The 21,073-nt window shown below is 38.9% G+C and overlaps 1 protein-coding gene across 5 annotated transcripts in view; it reads right to left on the bottom strand.

Moving 5' to 3' along the window:
• Window positions 1-21,073, bottom strand: part of LOC129767870 (protein furry) — a 248,238-nt gene that overhangs the window by 30,995 nt on the left and 196,170 nt on the right. For 3 of the 5 annotated variants that reach the window (XM_055769115.1, XM_055769117.1, XM_055769118.1), the window contains 2 exons: window positions 10,121-10,195; window positions 9,816-9,845 (listed from right to left, as the gene is read on the bottom strand). In XM_055769115.1, coding sequence (XP_055625090.1) covers window positions 9,816-9,845; window positions 10,121-10,195 — 105 coding nt within the window. The remainder of the gene's footprint in view (window positions 1-9,815; window positions 9,846-10,120; window positions 10,196-21,073) is intronic. The other 2 variants (XM_055769116.1, XM_055769119.1) reach the window with 1 other exon arrangement.

Here is a 21,073-nt window from a genome sequence, read left to right as displayed (position 1 = left end):
CATTATGATTAATTTACAAATGAAAATTTCCCGCAATGTTATATTTTCTGATGAATCGTAGAGATTTTTGAAACCGAAGAGGAACTGAATTAAATATTTTTGCTACGCAACTTTAATTGTACAGCTCACGAAAAGTAGTGAGTTTTCACAAAGCAAAAAATTAACTGACTGACAACAGTGATATGAGCTCTGTCAGTTCGATCTGATTGTAAATTCTCTCTCAATTTTGGCAATGAAATTCATCTACTGTGTTTATTATTACCACGATTAATTTTCACGAGCCAAAGTCCTTACGTTGCTAGGTGAAACCCAGTCTCCGTTTCCCCACAAACCGTAGCACACCGATTCTACCAAGAGCAACCACTTGACTTTTCTGCTTAATATAACATCATCCTGCTAGACTGGCACTATTCGAAGTGCTCGAAGCGGGCAAAAGGAAACGAAAGCTTAAAAGGGGATTTTTTGAAACGGATTTGAAAATACTATTCTGTATAATTGTTCCAAAATAATAAATTAATGAACTTATCAAGATGTGTAGGATCCAATAATGAGCATGAATGAAAAAAAAAAGAAGATGGAGGTTAATTAGATCATTATTCTCAAATTAATAAAATAGGAAACTCAGTTGAAAAAAAGTAGCAATCAATTAATGATTAATTGCCCGCCCACAGTCCATTCTTCCGCGACTACGATGTAATATATCGGCACAAAGTATCGAAAAAACGACTACTTCAAGCCTGATGTATCGCCCCAATTCTCAAACGGAATATTAAAGGGACAGTCCCTCCTCCGATAATGAACTTGTTAGTATGGGATGATTGAATTTGAGCATACCTGAGTTCTATGAATTAAAGCAGCTCGGTTGTTTATTAGATTCCAAGAGAGTGTTTCCACGATACCGATAGAATATCAAAGGCAAGCTAGTGGAGCTCTTTCAACCTGATGATGATGGATGATGGATTAGGTTCGGGAGAAGGTACAAGACCGGCAAAAAATAAATAAAAAAGGGAACGAAATGTTGCTCCATTTTTGAAGCAATGTTATCAATGCATTAAAATATGTACGAACTTTTGTTTTATTTGACGTAGGACTACATCTTACATTAAGAGTGCCAAATCAGCAAACAGGTCACGGTTTTATGAAATGAAGTTAACGTTAATAACTATTTTTGCTGTGAACGGATTTCAACGATTTGCAAAACCAATCGAATCGGAAATTTTCTAAGATTTGTTTGATGTGCTATACATTATAATACCATAGACTTTATATGGTTTAAATTGATGAAAATTGAAAGCATTCCCATTTCCCCATACATTTGTTCTGTCCATTTGTGTGCCTTCCCGAACAGAGCTGTCAATAACGGGCAACTTATGCAGCCGCTGGAATAGAAACAACGAAGGGGGATAGCGAAAAGAGAATATTTCCGAAGTAAACTCCACCCTTGCATAGTAAGTATGCTGTCGCTAGCGTAAAAGTATTGCATCTCATCCATTCTCAGAATCTTTCTGTGCCCGAAACAACAAAGGTCGCTTATTCTGCTCGTTTTGTGTTTTATGTTTCCCCTCGAGTTCTGAACGCTAGCGAATAAATATGACAATGAATACTGATCAAAATTGGAATAGAGAAACAAAAACCGAAAATCGAACAAGATTCCGCGTGTGGATGTAACTTTTGCGGCTTCGATATTAAACATTTTGAGTGGTTAAATTGTAGAATTGAATTCGCTGATGGTTATATTTCGGTTTGTGAGTTAACAGAGAAGCGATATTAGGTATGTTTCATTTTTATCGCTGCAACTGTGTGCATCTGTTAGACGCGTGTTCGATGCTTGTTGATTGGCGATGCACGGAAGGTGTCTCTTGTTAAATATTCAGTGCAATGCATGCATAATTAGATCATTGTTCTCGCAAAGGCAAGAAACAATAGTTGCTTCTCGATATGATTCTACAAAACCACGCAAGCCATTAAACTTTTTCAGGGTTCTCGGAACTTTTACCAAAGAGTTATTTATGAAATTTCGACGTATTCGCAAATGATATCCGAAATGATAAACCAACAAATTTCAAAAAAAAAAAGATTGCGTAGTCCTAAGCGGTCGTGTCTCGGATAAAACCCCTAGTTTTTTTTTAATTCAAAATCTTTTCTACGCATTATAATAGTGTATATTTCAATACAAATAAGTTGTAACATAGTAACACAATACCCAGATAATCGAAACAGAGATGCTAAAGAGATAGGTTCGTGTAAATCATTAGCATTTTCCAATATATTTACATTCGGATAAATAAAATGTTTCACGTAGAATGGCCTCGAGTACAAATATTAGTTGAAGCGGTAAAAATTTTAGTACAACTAAGAAAAATAATTATATTTTATTATAGACAAGCTAAAATTTTTTTGATGTTCTATAACTGGAATTTTATTCAAAACTAGCTGACCCGGCAAACTCCGTCTCGCCAAAAATTTGTTTTGTGTTATCATGTTATGACCTTCAAACATTCACGTTTTCTTACTATGAGCAAGTTCATGGGTCCAATTGCAGAACTGTTCGTCGATTGATCTTCTATTTGTCTCCGTTGAATTTACTTTTTACTATAATCATAATATCAGATTATTTTCAGACACAATTCTCGTTCAAAACTTTTCAACCACTTGTAAATAGCATGTTTTTCCGTTACATGGAATAAATGTTTTATACATAAAATATGATAGAATAAAGAAAGCCCTAAATCGGACAATTCCATCCTCGAGTTCTGCTCTTATCAACACATCTGGCGATCCTTTTTTTTTGTATAGATAGAAGAAGATATAGGAGTGCGTTTCATCACATTAAAATCCATTTCCAGTTTCGAACAAAGATCAATTTCGCTAGCGCAAACATCAAATGGACTAACAGCACTTGTCATCATGTAATTGTAGAACATATGGGAATTTAATTTTCCAAATTTTCCCTTTTTCCTTCAGAGTTTTCCGAAAATTTTCAATTGTCATTTTTGGCTGGAATGTTTTTGGTTGAAATATGTGTAATGTTTTTATGGGACCCCCTCTCCATTCCAGAGGAGAGAGGGTGTCATACCATAATAGAAACATTTCTCATACCCGAAAACGCTAACATCCCAAATTTTGCTTGATAAGCTTTCGAGTTATGCAAAAAATCGTATCATTTGTATGACATCGCACCCTTAGAGAGCGGGAGGAGTGTCTAACCACCACAGTAATATTTATTGCATCCTTAAACCTCTATATGCCAAATTTGGTTTCGTTTGCTTGATTAATTCTCGAGTAATTCAGAAATTTGTATTTTATTTGTATGGCAGCCCCCCCTTAGGGAGAAGGGTGGAGAGTCTAACTATAATAGAAACATTTACTGCACCCTAAAACCTCAATGTGCCCAATTTGGTTTCATTTGCTTGATTAATTCTCGAGTAATGCAGAAATTTGTGTTTCATTTGTATGGCAGCCCCTCCTTAGGGAGAGGGGTGGAGAGTCTAACTATCATAGAAACATTTATTGCACCCTAAAACCTGCATATGCTGAATTTGGTTTCATTTGTTTGATGATTTCTCGACTTATGCGGAAATTTGTGTTTCATTTGTATGGCATAGAAACATTAACTGTACCCTAAAACCTCAATATACCCAACTTGGTTTCATTTGCTTGATTAATTCTCGAGTAATGCAGAAATTTGTGTTTCATTTGTATGGCAGCCCCTCCTTAGAGAGGGAGGTGGAAAGTCTCACCATCATAGAAACATTTACTGCACCCAAAAACCTCAATATGCTCAATTTGGTTTCATTTGCTTGATTAATTCTCGAGTAATGCAGAAATTTGTGTTTCATTTGTATTTCAGCCCCCCCCCCCCTTATAGAAGAGGGAGGAGTATCTAACCACCGTAAAAACATTTATTGCACCCTTAAACCTCCACATGTGAAATTTAGCTTTGTTTGCTTGATCAATTCTCGAGTAATGCAGAAATCTGTGTTTCATTTGTATTGCAGCCCCCCCCCCCCCTTAGAGAGGGGGTGGAGAGTCTAACCACCATAGAAATATTTATTGCACCCTAAAACCTTAATGTGCCTAATTTGGTTTTATGTACTTGATCAATTCCCGAGTAATGTAGAAATTTGTGTTTCATTTGACAGACAGAAATCCATTTTTATATATATAGATTTGCCAAATTTAGCTTAGTTTTAGTAATAAAAATTTTTCTTAGCTAAGCTAAGGGTTGCCCAGTACATTATTTTAACTTGATTGAAATAAAATCATCACCTTATTGATGTTAATTGAATTTATGAAAACTTAGAATAGACTTCAACACACCGAACCCAAAGCCTACCCTTGCTTCAAGTTTACAATGACGTAGCACAACCGTTTCCCTTGCTCGATGAGACGGGGCCTTGTCATCCAGCATGAGCATGATTCAATCCGATCAATTGTTTTCGGTAGCGTTTACTACTAACAGGTTTTATTGGTTTTCAAAAGTTCGTACCTGTTCGTAATCATTTTGATTTTTACTATTATTTTTTTCAAATATAACTTCGGACTGCATCGAACTTTTGCATTGAATTGAATTAAAATAACTCATTAGTGGATGGTTCTGTGGCCCTGAAAAGCGTCAAGGGATTCATTCTTGATTTTTTGACATCCTTACCATCATCACCATTACACCACAGTTTACACGAAAGTAGTTGGTGACAGTTTTCAGCATCTTTCGGAGAACAGCAACAGAAAATCCGCAATTAATTGATGGCGGTAACTATAGCAATCACAATGAAACCCCAGTTTTCAATCAAAGAACACAGTTCTCACTATTGGAAATTTTCTTCTTTCCAAAGCGATCCAGCCTGGCGGTCGATGCGGCCAGTTGGCCGGAGTCAAAATATGATCTTTTACGTTTGGGATTAATGAAACATATCCACTTTCAAACCTTGGCCAAAATTCGATGCAGAAATAACTTTTTTGTACGTGGCAAGTAAATATTTGCTAATGCTTTTCGTTTTTGTTGCTGTTTGTCGGTCAACGCATGCGGTACCCGTCTTCCAGCTTTAAAACGTTGGGGAACGGTCAACATGTAATTCTTCTACAAGTTGTTGAGGTTAAACATCGTTCTCCTTCAATATCTTCCGGTGGTTTCCCACGTTCCTCGTTCCTCACATCCAAATTCCAACTTCAAAATTTTTCGAACTTTTTTAACTATAGAAACACAAAAAAAACAAAAGAACGCTAATTTGAGCAGATTTTCAGTCTAAAGAGACATTGAAACATTGAACTTACAGAATATTTTAGTAGTTTTTCAGTATCTCTTACCCAAATTACCTTCCAAACGCTCCAAAAAACACTCAGAGCAGCAACAGAAAATTCGAACCGAATCGGATGTTTGGAGGAGTGGTGGCGTCGACAGCTACCGCTGCTGAACAAATTTTCACCATCAGTTTTCTGGTTAGGATATTCACCGAAGAACGCAGCTCTCACCGCTGAAAAATATCTTATTCACTACCGGCTTGATAGAGGCTGCCCTTTGACGAATTTTGACTTTGAGGAAACAATGCTCGATTTCACGAAAATCAATGGATCGATCATGAAAAAGTCTTCAATAAGTAATTCACGATTTATAAGTCATCCTACTAACGACCAGATGCCAGCGGCAGCGAGGCTTTCCAGATGACCTTTCTCAAGGCCGAGTGTAGATAGTCTTTCAAATTGGTCTTGTTTTGAGACTAGAGTCGAATGAACTGAGAAAGTCTGAGAGTGTGAGCATTCTTCTATAGTTCAAAACGTTATCATCATCATACCAATAAATCCAAACTTCTAAATTCACCGAAGCTCTCTTCCAGCAAAAAATATAAAAATCGCTTTCAATTACTTCGGATATTAATTCAAAATGCATAGAAATTTTAAAAATAATTCCTTAGCCGCTAGATTGCAAATGCACGTAGCAATATGAAAATTATTGTACATGTTATCGATTATCTATTTAATAACGCATAGAATCAACAACACGTTAGTGTGTTTCAATCATACACATGCAATCTTCACATAACGGTATGAAAACCGACGCGATAGATCCTATTCAATATTCCTCTTTTGCTTCTGCTTCTGCCCGTCAGTGCATGCTCTACACTGTGCTTACTTCGCGCATATTTTGAGAATGCATTCTGAGGCGAAAAAATTCGTGCGTCAGTTAAATACGGTAGCGAAAAAGAAACAGGGTGAACATTTATAGTGCTTTCACGGTCATCCGGCGACATGCACCAACAGGTGACCAATCTTGACCTTGATGGACTTACGAGCATATTTATAGACTTTTGTAACTTTGTTTTCAAAAGTTTGCTTTCAATGCAGTTTCTGAACTATGGAGGAACTTATTGACCCAAAAAAAGTCAATAAGTAACAAACATCACTCACTTTAAACGCTCAAATCTTTGCAAACGTAACGCTCTCGTTTTCGCAATTTAGACATACACCCCTGTACAGATGCAAAAATGATTTGGTGCACGTTACACCAGACGGAATGAAAATCGGCGCGCTGCCTCCACCAAACAAAATTGCATCACTGTGTGCGATATCTATCTTGAATAATGATGATCACGGTTTGAATTATAGAGGCTTCAAAACTTCACAGATGATTCGCCTCTAAACATGAAAAAGACCAGTTGGGAAAACTGAACTAAACTCTTAGGCTCGACTAAGGCTCTCTGGAAAGTTTCGCTGCCGTCTGATCGCTAACTGGGCGACTAATGAATCGTGAATGCTGTGAAATCGCAAATAGCTTGTTATTTCAATAAATTGAAAACGGGTGGAGTTTGAATTGCAATATGTTCTTTGTCCACATTGTCCGAAGAACGAGCACTGCATTTGCTAGTGATGGTGCCAAATAAAAAAACAGGGCACATTTTCATAAAGTAGAAAATAGCAAATGCAGACATTGCAAAATTGCAATGCAAAATAGGTAATGATTCATTAGATATTCGTTATTGCTACGCATACAAAATTGTTCAAAATAATGTAACATCCGATGAGCAAACAAAAGAGCTTGTCGTGCCACGTGCGGTATATTTGATATAGATAGTCTCATATTTATTTCAGCAATGTATGACACAGTGATTAACAAAACAGGAAAAATTGAAACGATAAATAACAATTTGCAGCAACAAGACACAATTTATATACCACTGCGAATCAGTGAGGCGTAAATCGTTCGCTCGAAATGCAAATGCAGTACTTGCTGCTCGGACACTGAATAGAAAGGAAATATTGCAACACATGGCAATGATCGAGAATAAGAAAGATATAATTTCTATCATGCAGTTTCACTCCAGCTAGCGAGCAGTCAACAGTAGGGTGTCAATGAATGTATGGGAAAAACGACTCTAAAATTTCAAAAAGTTACCTCATACAAAATGTTCAATCGAACTTAAGGGAGAGTGGCGTAAAGCTATCTAGCTTAAGTTTCTTTGCAAATCGAAAAATCAAAAAATCCGGGCAGTTGTTATGAAATGGACCAATCAAAACCGGTCTCCCCTCGAAGAAAGTTATGCTCTCTGTCAGATGGGATTGGAAAGGAATTTTGTATTATGACATGCATTTATCAAGCAACCAGTCTACAAACTTTCAACATGTACTGCTCACAAATTAATGACAAAGGTCCAAAACAAACGTTAGCCATAATGATAGGTGTCGTGCTCTACCAGGATAATGTCGAACCTCTTTCTTCTTGAATGGCGTTAACGGTCCCTGTGGAACTTTTGTCGTCTCAACATATGCATTAACTAACGTCATTTATTAATACTTAGTTGAGATTTCGTGAGCCAAATAACACGCCTTGAGTGTATTCCGAGGGGCAAGCTCTTGAATAGGCGTGACCACAGTGCAGGAAGTCTGTTTTTTTACGAAAAATCCCTCCAGCCAAAACGGGAATCGAACCCGAACACCCGGCATGATAATGTGAGACGCTAACCACTCGGCCACGGGTGCACTCGAACCTCATGCCTTTCAAAATTTGTGGAGCTTCTCATTGAGGTTCCCACAAAATTCACTCAAGGTGAAGAATTTCGACTCTTTGGACAGCATTAAAGAAGCAGTTTGTCCAGTTGTCCAAATTCTAGGAGGCCGGAGAGTTCAAGCTACGTGGCATGATATTGTGGAAAATGTGTGAAGGAACAATATGACTGTTGCGATTTCTAACCCTCTCGAATGAAAATTCGAATTTCGGGCTTGATACGTGCCATTATTTTCTGTACAAGCGTGTAGTCAACCTCATTGGTTGCTTTTCCAATAATTTAAGTAGAATTTTTCGAACAGTTTCCCACTCTTCTTCAGTTTAGCTTTGATAAGTGACATTCTCCCGTGAGTGATATACCACGGGCCTGATCACGAATCCCACTTCACAGTGAAAAAGACATGAAGGATCGGATCACGAACGTCACTTCACGCTGAAAACGAAATAATTTGTATGGAAGGTTGTATACACTTCATTCCGTTTTCACCGTGAAGTGACGTTCGTGATCAGGCCCAAAGTGTATACAAGGTTTACACGTTTTCACCGTGAAAGAAGAAAGAAGAAAGAAGAAAGAAAAAGAAGAAAAAAAAGAAGAAAGAAGAAAGAAGAAAGAAGAAAGAAGAAAGAAGAAAAAAGAAAGAAGAACATGCAATGGATGCAAGAAAAATCCGTATGAATTCGTATTGTCTATGAATTTTTTTTTTCGTGAAAATAAAACAGATCCTTAGATCGACGAATATTTAAAAAAATTTCTTTAAATAAAAGTAATGACAACAATAAAAATAATCAAACAATTGTTCGAGTAAGAAAATAAAAACACAAGTTTTAACTCACAAATTCCAATCGACTGAAAACACCACCATTCCACGTATTGATCCGTGTGAAAACCCTCACAACTGGGCCTGCATAGAAATAGCCTTAATAGAAAACAAACTAGTGCAAAACGACAATTAGTAATCGATTGCAGCCTGTTTACCCTTTCAGTCGATACTCGGTGATATTCATTCGGTCCTAAGAAAGGAAACATCATCGTGAAGCAATAAGGAAGAGGAGGTTGTGACGGATATTACTCTGCTGCACTACTATGGTTGCAACGCACACTTTCCAATATTCTCTCAAGCTCAACTGTTGATTGATACACGATTTTAGTAGAATAACATCGTTTCACGCTTCGAAAGCGACGTTCGATGGAAGAACATTTTCTCGTCAAATGATAAATCACTGTGTTCGGTAGGTGCAGTTTGCTTGTGGGAAATGTGTCTGTGCTCTCAGGTGCTTATTTGTTTTTCCAGTGTGGTTTCCGCGCATGGTTTCAGTTTTTCGCATGTTGTGATACGGTATAAACGCCCCCACGCTGTGTGCAAAACAACAACAACAATAATGAATAACTTCTTGCCATTTGTATGGCCGTCCATCTGAACTTGCGGTGAACTTGCAGAGTATGTAATGAAGCAACAAGTGAGAAATGGAAAAGACAGAACTGTTACACATTAATATACAACCCTTGTCGCCGTCTTTTCCATCCTCACATCAACGTGAACTCGGCAAAGTGCATGATTGTGTGGTGGGGCAACGTATCCCTAGATATTTATCTACGCCGCTTTCCACTGCTAAGTTCAAAGGCTCTGCTGCTGTGTTTTGCGCAAGTTTGTGTGTCAATAAAGCGAAACGTGTCGTCCCCCATTCGCATTTCAATCCTACGTGACCATGCTCTTCACGGCGTGCCGAAGTGAAAGTCACCCCGTTTAAAGGGGATCGTGGAGTGGAAAACACATAAACACATTTTCTCAAGGTTCGCTACTGTTCCCCCTTTTACCTTGGAGTAAAGCGAGCTTAAGATTTCATCCTGTGAGTGTATTTCGATTATTATTGAAGGGGTGATACCGCATAGCGAGAGGGAAGAAAAAGTTTTTTAGCACGCACACACATTGAATAGAAATGTTATCTGATTTTCTAGAATGTATATTCAAAATTTCAACAATTGGTTCAATAAATTTTTTGTTACCAAAATTCCCATTGCTGTGAATTATTGTTAAAGTATATTTATTTTCTCCAATAGCACATTCGGCCTTGTAATAAATTTAGCACAATGTAATGAAGAAATAACATTGAAAAACTTACCGATGGACTCTTCGGTAGTCCAACGCGCTGACCGCAGGTGGTGAGCAGATTTACCAAACACTCACGTACGCGACCCTGTGAAGAAAAAAAAAATTGTTGTTGACATAGTTGCTTATGTACATCAATTTCATAAATTGACTAACGAATTCGGATGAAAAATGAACTATAGAGCTATTTTACGCCAAATCAGCCGTCCGCTAATCTGATCCTCTCCGATATTTTTGAAACTTGGTTACCTAAAATCACAATTTTTGTTATCATATTACCAATTTTAATAACGACAGATTTTTTAAAAAGGCGTATTGAAAATCATTAACCTTTCTTTCAAAAAATCGTAACTCAAAATCCAGGTATCTGATTGAAATATAATGTTCGACAAAGTTGTTGAAAAATGAATGAACTATTTAGGAAAAATAATGTTTTAAATGCACTGTTATAAAATTTTACTCATAAATTGAATTTAATATTATAAACTTTTATACCTCAAAAGAACCCATCTTCGATATTTTTTATTGTATAACCCCTTCCAATTTGACAGAATGGTGCCAGGGCCAACTCTTGGTGAGTTTGGAGATATGAATTTCAGAAAATTTATGAAAATTCAATTCTTTGTTAAATAGTAAACATTAAAAAAAAAAAGTACCATAAAAATCAAATCTACATGCGATTCTACATGATATACTACGTATAACCAGTGTTGCCAAATTTAAATCCGTACCATAGGGGTCAAAAATCTTACTCATCTTTTTTTCCAAAAATCTGCACCATCGAAAATATTCGTTGTAGATCAAAAACTATTGTTAGCATGAAAAAAATACTCATTTATTTCCTAAAAAAACTACATTTACACTCACAAGTCATTCGTGTGTTTGATGATGCTCATACATAGTTTTTCTAAATCTAGAGTGCATACTATCATTTTTTTAAATTTTCGAGCTGCCGACACAATGTTCGACCAAATCATTTGATCTTAAAATAGCGTTAATCGTATCGTTGCTGAGCCGATTTCAAAGCTTATTTTTGTTCTGATTATATTCAGGAACATTCCCATTGTAGACTCCTGGAAACGCTTCTAATACAACGCTAATGCTAGTCGAATTGGAAAATTTTCTGGGATTTAACATTGCCGTAGACTTGAAAATCGAATCTTTTTCTAATTTGTTTGATCAGCTCCACGAAAAAAACTGCGACAAGTATCCTTTGAAATGATCAGCGAAAAGCAGATCATTTCAAAGGATACTTCCATTGTTCCATTTCAAAGGATACGTCCATTGTTCCGATGATTTCTTCTGCTGCTCGTCCAACCTAGAATTCTTGTCGCTTTTCAAATAATCTTCATATTTAATAGCATTGCTCAATGAAACAACGTAAAACTTGTCGCATATATTATTAGAATGATCAGAAATAATATAAAATCAAATGATCAAATAAAAATCTTCCAGCTCTTCATGTAACGTGTGTTAAATAAAAAATGAGAATTTTTTCAATACCTTTCAGTAACTCAAATAAAGAGCGTAAAATTTTCTTTCTCCAAGAAAATTGCTCTTTGGGCTCCCTAGAAACAGTAGGCGTGTTTGGGTTTGCTAGTTTGAATTAAGTCAAAGCAAAGATGGCGTCGAAACAGCACGTGCTCCGCGAACGCATTATACGGTTCTACGAAACGCATTTCCAGCAAGGAAAAAAGTTCACGGTGGCACATTTTAAGGAAGAAAATGTACCTGTCAGTACGGTCTAGCGTATCCTGGGTTCCCAGAACGTAGAGCGGAAGGTCGGAAGTGGTCGTCCGGTGACGATAATGACGAAGCAGAGGAAGACATCGTTAAAGAAGCTGTTTGACAACAAGGACGCAACCAGCCTGCGTGACACCGGTCGGAAATATGGCTGCTCCCACGTATTGATCCATCGAACCCTCAAGATGGAAGGAATCGTCTGCAGGAAGAAGACGAGGTCGCCGGAGTACACGGAGGAGCAGATTGAGACGGTTAAACCACAGTGTCGGTGGATGACCAAAAAATACCACGGGACGTCTTTCGTTCTGGACGACGAAAGCTATTTTCCGCTGTCCAAAACGCATATTCCAGGAAACGATAATTACTACTCCAGCGACAAGTCATCCACACCGCCTGAAGTGAAATACAAGTTCAAGCACAAGTTTGAAAAAAAGGTTATGTTGTACATCGCCATTTCCGACCGGGGCATTTCAATGCCTTGGTTTAAGCCGAGCGGTCTGGCAATCAACCAACAAATCTATCGAGAAGAGTGCCTCGATAAAATCCTGCTACCGTTCCTGAACGAGCATCACGCGGATGGGAAGTACGTCTTCTGGCCGGCTGGCGTATCTTGAGGAGAAAAAGATACCGTTCGTGCCGAAAGATCGTAACCCAACAAACTTGCTCCAGTGCCGCCCAATAGAGGATTTCTTTGGCTCACTCAGTGCCCTAGTGTATGAAAACAATTGGAGGGCCAAGGACACGAAGCAACTGACTACAAGAATCCGGAATTGTATCCGGAAAATGGACGTAAGTGCTGTACAACGTTCTTGTGAGAGCATCGCGACAAAATTGCGTCTAACAGCAGACCACGGCGCTTACTCAAACATTCACTGACATTTATTAGAAGAAAATATATCATGTTATTAATAAAAAATACTGAAATCGATGAAAAAAAAATTTGTTTTTATATGTGATTGAAAAAATTCTCATTTTTTATTTAACACCCGTTAGCATCGTGAATTTAGGTTTTTCAGCCTGGAACAAACGATTCAATCTGTTGATCTGGGGCAAAACATACGTCGCACCGTTCGACGCGAATCCTATCAGGCGATCCTTGTAAGGAATTCCGTCCTTATGAAACTGATCAATCATCGCATTGTAAATACTTTTAAGATCAGCAGCACCAAGCGATACTGCGGCGTCGTCATGTACCTTAATGTTGCTTTGTTCAAATCCAAGAAATTTCACAAATGGAAAAAAAATCTGTACCAATCTGTAGTTTTTGACGAAAATCTGTACTCTGTACCGTACAGAATCTGTACCAAAATAACGAAAAATCTGTACCATTCCAGATAAATATATACGTGTGCAACACTGCATATAACTTTTTATCCTAGGACTAACCGTTCTCGAGATAAACCCCTTTTTTTCTAGTGAAAATAATATAAGTGAAATTTCTATACGATGTCGGTGTTACGACCTTAGTCGTAATGTTCAGCAGCAGTATGCATTTTCTAATACAGGGGAACTTCGATGTAACGTACCCTCGTTATGAAGTACATTTTACCTCGATACAACGTACACATTTTCAATATGTATCAAATCCCTTCAGAATCGATACTCAGAGTTTCATCAACAATGAATTTGAAAGGCTATTCAATCTCACAGGTTCACAAAGGTCACTTGGTGGCCTCTGTACATGTTCCTAAATTCCAGTTAGGACATTGGAAATTGCATGAACATAACCTTCCCATGTATTGTACATCGTGAATAGGCTGATTATAGTCTCATGTCTGAAACCATAGCCAATTGCCGAGACATTCATATAAAATATATGGAACGGATTCTTAAGCCCGAGAATGCATTTTTGTCTTGCATATTTTGAAATATGCCTTGTGTAGGAGAATAAACGCGAACTATCGACCACTTAACTCCGCCTGCGAATGACGGATCTCTATAGTAGCATGTCCGAAAAAGAACCTGAAACTATTGAGAACCAGAGCAGTGGGTCCAAAGCCCCAAATACCCTGCCTATAACGGAGACTGTGGAGCGCCGGGGCGCCGTCCACAGTATTTTCCGCCTTTACTGCATTAAGCGGGTCACTGATGTAGCTGACCTTCTTTATCGCGCGACTCGTGGGACACACAAGCAGGGCTCTGCATAGTCATAGTCAACTGAGGATAGTCAGCTGACTATCTGACTGACTATACTCGTATTCAGTTAGTAATAAGTTTTGGCTTCTTCACGCAGTCTCTCCTCCAAAACGACGAAACAGCCAGTCGGGCGTTTAGTCGCTATCTCCGTCTACCGACTCGACTATATCATTTCATTCTTCCCAGTCAAATTGTCCTCATTGCATTTTGGAGTGACTTCCCCCAAAACGAATTCGTTCCCCTCTTTCTCTCTCCCATGTACGTGTGCATACATCGAGGTTTGACATACGCTACAGGTGAGCGTTGGTTCCACAATTGTAGGATTCGAGGAATCTCTACACAAAAATGTAAGCTTCTCTATGACAGCACACAAACTGCACCAAGAGCAGCAATTCTTATACGGGATAACATTAAGCATGTACCGATCACAGAGTTTATCAACCGTGACAACGTGGCAATACAATTGGAGGTTCCAACGACCCGAGGGAAAACCATTATGATCGTCGCTTCGGCTTATTTCCCAGGAGACAACGTTGAAGTTCTTCCATTTGAAGTTGCTGCGCTGATACAACACTGTAAATTAAATAACAAACAATTCGTCATTGGATGTGACGCCAATGTCCACCATATGGTCTGGGGCAGTAGCGACGGCAATGTTAGAGGTAAATGTTTGCTTGAATATTTAATGTTAAATTATATTAGCAGTTGTAACCAAGGCAACGACCCAATATTTGTTAACTCTATTTGACAAGAAGTTCTTGATCTCACACTCTGCACTCGATATTCGCACACATCACAGTATTCTATCCATCGTAACTTTAATCAGTCTTCTAAGCTTCCGGGAGAAGCCGTTTTCGTCCACGATTCTGCATAGCTCTTTCGTGTTATTGAATCATATGCGACTTTAAAGTCGATGAATAAATGATGCGTTGAGACTCTGTACTCAAGGTTAGGATTTGGTAAGTAGTAGACCAACCTTCGTTGAAACCGGCCTGAAAACCTTCAACGAATCTTTTTGTGAGTGGCGATAGACAACGGAAGATGATTTGGGAAAGCTCTTTGTACACGACATTCAGGACGGTGATTGCACGAATGTTTTCACAGTCTAGTCTGTCGCCTTTCTTGAAGATAGGACAAATAAGCCCATCTTTTCACTCTTCTGCTGTTCTGTTTCTCAAATTTTGACAATCAATTGATGCAGACAATTTATCAACTTTTCCGGGCCCGGGCCATCTTGATAAGTTCTAGTACGATGACATCTTTCTCAGCTGACATGTTATTCTTAAGCTGTTTGATGGCAGAAATTCACCGAATTTGAATGTCGTGAATATTTTCAGCACTGGTCAGGATACCCCCATTCATATTCCGACACATTTCTGCTCGTGGCATGAAGTATTTTCGAGATGCATTGAGTTTTCGGTAGCACTTTCGCGTATCAAGAGAGCGATACAACTGTTCGAGTTCTTCACACTCCTCCTCCTCCTGGCGGCGCTTCTCTTCCCTGAAGAGTTGGGTCTATGTCGTTACACGTTATGACGGGTAGCTTGACGTAGCATTAGCTCCCGCGTAGCAACACTGACACTTATGATCAAACCACTCGTACCGTCGTCTTCATTCTACGTGTCCTAGGATGAACTACGTTACGCTGTTTATGACTTCCGGCAGCGCAGCTTCAAACGAATGCGCATAGTTTTCGACAACATGTGCTTGCTTGAATCCCGAAGGATTGCACCGTCGCGGGCATCGGTACCGCTGACTCTGTCTTGTGAACAACACCATTGTTGTTCACAATGGAGAATTTTGGGCGCATCTTTACCATCACTAGGTAGTGGCCCGAATCGATGTTAGTGCCTCGATAGGTTATGACGTCAATTATGTCCGAGAATTGCCGACCGTCTATCAGAGCATGGTCGATCTGAGATTTTGTTTGATTTGGTGACCTCCAGGTGTATGGTGGAGGAATTTGTGCTAGAAGAAGGTATGGCCATCGCGAGACGTACGTACTGTAGATCCTCTCCTACACAATTCCTGCAGCGCTACGATGTCAAACTTGCGGTTCTTCAATAGTCCGAAAACCACACGAGTACTTCCGACGAAATTAAGAGATCGACAATTCCACGTCCCGAGTTTCCAATCGTTAGTTCGTTTTCGTCGCCTGAGTCTATGTCGATTATTTCAGTTGAAAGGGGCATGCAGATAGGAAATTATGGAATTGTATACCATTCCCCTAGTTCCAGTGACCAGCGATTTATTGAAATTTTGGAGAACTGGTGGGAAAATATCGTTGATTGCAGTAAATTAAATGTAATTGCTGGTGATTTTAATATTGACTGGCTCAATGTACGAAATTCGAATCAATTGAAACAATTATCGCATTATTTCAACTTGAAACAAACGGTTCTCGAAGCTACTAGAATTTCTAAACATAGTAAAACTCTGATTGATCACGTCTTTTCAAATTTTGATACTGTTCATTCTTCGACCGAGGCCAAATTTAAAATAACTAACCATGAGACAATTTTTGTTTACATTGAGAATGGACAGCATGACAGTGATAGAAATAAAGTAAAGATCAAATGTTGGAAACGATATTCTAAAGAATCCATGTCTCAGCTTGTGTCGGCAAGCCTGGATTTTGTGGCAATGACTGGACATCTGAATGATAAAGCAGCTGTTCTAACCAATATTTTGAGAGAGTGTACGAATAAATTAGTAGTTGAAAAACATATTGATTTGAGCAATTCGAACAGCTGGTACTCTTTGGATCTGATGCGCCTCAAACGCAAAAGAGACAAAAAGTACAAAAAGTTTTTGAGAACTAATTCAGAAAACCATTGGAACATGTACACCTTAGCGCGGAACATATATTCACGGGCCTTGAAAAAGACTAGATGTGAATATATACAGAGGAAAATCGATGAACATCAAAATAATAGTAAATTATTAAATAAAAAACATTATTAAATTCGAAAAATAGTATACCGCGTTCCATAGTTTTCGGAGGGTCAGAAGAACAGTCAGACCAAATTATTGCAGAGAAATTTAACAGTTATTTCGTTAATAGTGTTCTGCTGATCAACCAAAGTATTGCGTTGGTCAGAGAACCTGACGAAATAATACAGCCGATTACTATCAATAGCAGACTAGATTGTTTTTCACCTATCACTTTTGTTGAATTAAGAGGCATCTGTTTTTCATTGCAAAAATCGGCTGGTACCGATAATGTCAACGCGAAAGTGATTCAAGATTGCTTTCACATCATTGGACACGATCTGCTGGACCTGATAAATGACTCTTTACGAACTGGGCACGTGCCAAAGGTTTGGAAGGAATCCCTTGTGATTCCAATCCCCAAAGTTAATGGGACGGATAAAGCCGAAGAGTACCGCCCTATTAACATGCTGCACATATTAGGGAAACTTGTTGTGAAAGGTCAGCCGATACAGTCGGGATATCGAGAGGGACACTCTTGTGAAACCGCACTGAATCTGGTATTAGCAAAATGGAAAGAGAATATCGAGGCGAAAGAGACTATATTTGCGGTATTTCTGGATCTTAAACGCGCTTTTGAAACAATTTCTAGGCCCTTATTGTTACAAACACTGAAGCGCATTGGAATTGTAGGGATGGCGTACAAATGGTTTGAAAGCTATTTGTGCGATAGAACTCAAAAGACTCGTTTCAACGATTCTGTTTCCGATCCCATTGGCAACTCACTCGGGGTGCCACAGGGAAGTGTTTTAGGGCCCATTTTGTTTATTTTATACATAAATGATCTGCGACGAGTTTTACGATACTGTGACATTAATTTGTTCGCGGACGATACTGTCCTGTTCATCGCAGCTAAGGATATAAAAGAAACTGCGGAACACATAGACGAAGATTTGCATTCTCTGGCTCAGTGGCTTAAATTTAAACAATTAAAGTTAAATGTTGGCAAAACAAAATACATGCTCATTTCTGCAGCAAACTCCAGTATTGACGTAAATTTTGAAATAGACGGTGAGACATTAGAACGCGTGAAAGAAATCAAATACTTAAAGGGTGTGTCACATCAAATTGCATCACGGAAAAAACGCTGTAGAAATTCGCCCAGTAGACCGATCCTTTTGAAAATTTTAGACAGTAAAATAAAAACTATTAATCAACTTTTGGCATTTTCTTTTTATTCATACTTCGAGCCCAAGCCCGTATGCTCGCACCTTCCTCTTTACCCCGTCCATGAGTTTCTGTACAACGTCAGGTTGTAGTTTTTTTTTGAACAGAAATTCATTTTCTCTTGAAGTCCGCCTCCGATTTGACAACTTTTGGGTTCTTCCGGAGGGCCTGCTTCATAATCGCCCAATATTTCTCTATTGGGCGAAGCTCCGGCGCGTTGGGCGGGTTTATTTCCTTTGGCACGAAGGTGACCCCGTTGGCTTCGTACCACTCCAACACGTCCTTTGAATAGTGGCACGAAGCGAGATCCGGCCAGAAGATGGTCGGGCCCTCGTGCTGCTTCAATAGTGGTAGTAAGCGCTTCTGTAGGCACTCCTTAAGGTAAACCTGCCCGTTTACCGTGCCGGTCATCACGAAGAGGGCGCTCCGCTTTCCGCAAGAGCAGATCGCTTGCCACACCATGTACTTTTTGGCAAACTTGGATAGTTTCTGCTTGCGAATCTCCTCCGGAACGCTGAATTTGTCCTCTGCGGAGAAGAACAACAGGCTCGGCAGCTGACGAAAGTCCGCCTTGACGTAGGTTTCGTCGTCTATTACCAGGCAATGCGGCTTCGTCAGCATTTCGGTGTACAGCTTCCGGGCTCGCGTCTTCCCCACCATGTTTTGCCTTTCGTTGCGGTTAGGAGCCTTCTGAACCTTGTATGTACGCAGGCCCTCCCGCTGCTTGGTCCGCTGGACGAATGAACTTGACAAATTCAGCGACATCCCGGACCGAACTTCTCGGATCACGTCTAAACTGCTTAACTACGCGCTTGTGATCTTTTTCACTGACGGAGCATCCATTTTTGCCGTTCTTCACCTTCCGGTCGATGGTTAGGTTCTCGAAGTATCGTTTTAGTACTCTGCTGACCGTGGATTGGACGATTCCCAGCATCTTACCGATGTCCCGATGTGACAACTTCGGATTCTCGAAATGAGTGCACAGGATTAATTCACGACGCTCTTTTTCGTTCGACGACATTTTTCCTAATTTACGAAAAATTGACAGTGAAGCATGGCCAACGTGATCTATACACTCTTATCTGATTATAAGCGAAAGCTGAAGATATAATTCCTAAAAATTAAATTTCTACAGCGTTTTTTCCGTGATGCAATTTGATGTGACACACCCTTTAGGAGTTATTATTGATGACACGTTAACTTTCAAGTCTCACATCAATAATGTCATCAAAAAGATTGCCAAGAAGTACGGCGTTTTGTGTCGTTTCAAGAAAGAGTTGACAATAAACAGTAAAATTAAATTGTATAAATCATTGATTTCACCGCACATAGATTTTTGCTCGTCGATCCTCTTCCTTGCAAATAATACACAATTAACGAGATTGCAGCGTTTACAAAATAAAGTAATGCGTTTGATTTTAAGATGTAGTAGATACACTTCCTCTAGTTTGATGTTGGACGCGCTACAGTGGCTATCTGTGAAGCAGAGAATTTATTACATGACAATGGTGTTCATCTTCAAAATTTTGAACGATATGCTGCCTCGATATTTGTGTGATCGAATTGAAAGAGGAAGTGATGTTCATATATACAATACAAGAAACGCGAATGATGCAAGAACACCCAACTTTATGTTTAGTAGGTCGCAGAACTCGTTGTTATATAAAGGTATAAATTTCTTCAATTCGATGCCCAGAGAAATTAAACGTGCGGCAACAATGGCAGAGTTCAAGAAAATGTGTATTTCACATGTAAAATCTGTTTTGTAAACAGGTTTTATAATTTTTTTTTTCCTAAATCATTCATTTATGTTTTCAATTGATAAAAATTAATAAAATTTATTTACAGGTTAAACTACCATGTTCGTACTGATGATGATGATTTTTTTTTGTTTTGTTTATGTATATTGTAAAAAAAAAGTAATAAGCGTTGTCTACGAGAGTTTGAGCCTCGCGCGCGTTTGGTCGGCCTGGACTATGTTAATGGAACACTGGCAGAACACTGATACATAGTGATTTTTTTATGTGGGTCTGAAGTGGAAACTGGAATGGGGATAGCTCATTCAGAATTGTCGTAAACTATCTTATCATAAGATGGTTGTATCGAGTATTTGTGAATGTGGCAGATCTCTATCATGTTCTAAGTAGACACTTTTAGATATTGGGTTCGATTCCCAATCTGTCAAGGATCTTCCCGGGTTGGAAATTTTCTTGACATGCCTTAAAAAAACATTGGGTCTGAAGTTGGGATTATCATTATGATAATGTCGATAAGGATAGGACCATTGTTTTTCTTTTAAAGTTTTTGCCTATTTATGATGTTCGATTAATAGAAATTCATGCCTGCAACAGAGTCAGTTCGCTGTTTTGTTTTATAATACTGATATCTTAATTTAGTTAAATATAAATATTATCTATTAGATAAATCGGCCAGTTCAAACCTTTGTAGGGGTATGAGGTGGGTCATCATCATCATCATCATTAGTCCGGTTCAAATCTTCTTGTGTATCGTTCATTGCTTGGTGTTTTCGTGATGCGGCTTGCAAAGGCCTGCGGCCATCCCCACTGTCTCGCAGAAGGACTATCGTGATACTGTCACGAGTACCACCAGAACTGATCAAAGATGCTTATAGCGGCATCAATTCGCTTAGAGGAGCTGTTTCCGGGTTTTTGTGGATTTTCTTGGAGACTGACAATGCTCATTGCTCATCCCACCACACTCTAGAGCTTGAGCTTGAGCTTGAGTAGACTGTACAATTCGTAGTTGCTCTCCGTTATTGACCTGAACCAACCAAATTGCACAAAGAACACGCAGAATGACTAGCAAATCATTCTCGTTGTGTAATTTTCGGGGATTCGAGCTTTAAATGGTCAATAACGACGCCGGTCACGTCCTTACAGTCACCAAGGGATGGGAAGGAATGTTAGTA

This window comes from Toxorhynchites rutilus, chromosome 2 (assembly GCF_029784135.1).
Source record: "Toxorhynchites rutilus septentrionalis strain SRP chromosome 2, ASM2978413v1, whole genome shotgun sequence".
NCBI lineage: Eukaryota > Metazoa > Arthropoda > Insecta > Diptera > Culicidae > Toxorhynchites > Toxorhynchites rutilus.
The sequence above is the reverse complement of the archived record's forward strand: the minus strand, read 5'-3'. Positions and strand labels throughout refer to the sequence as shown.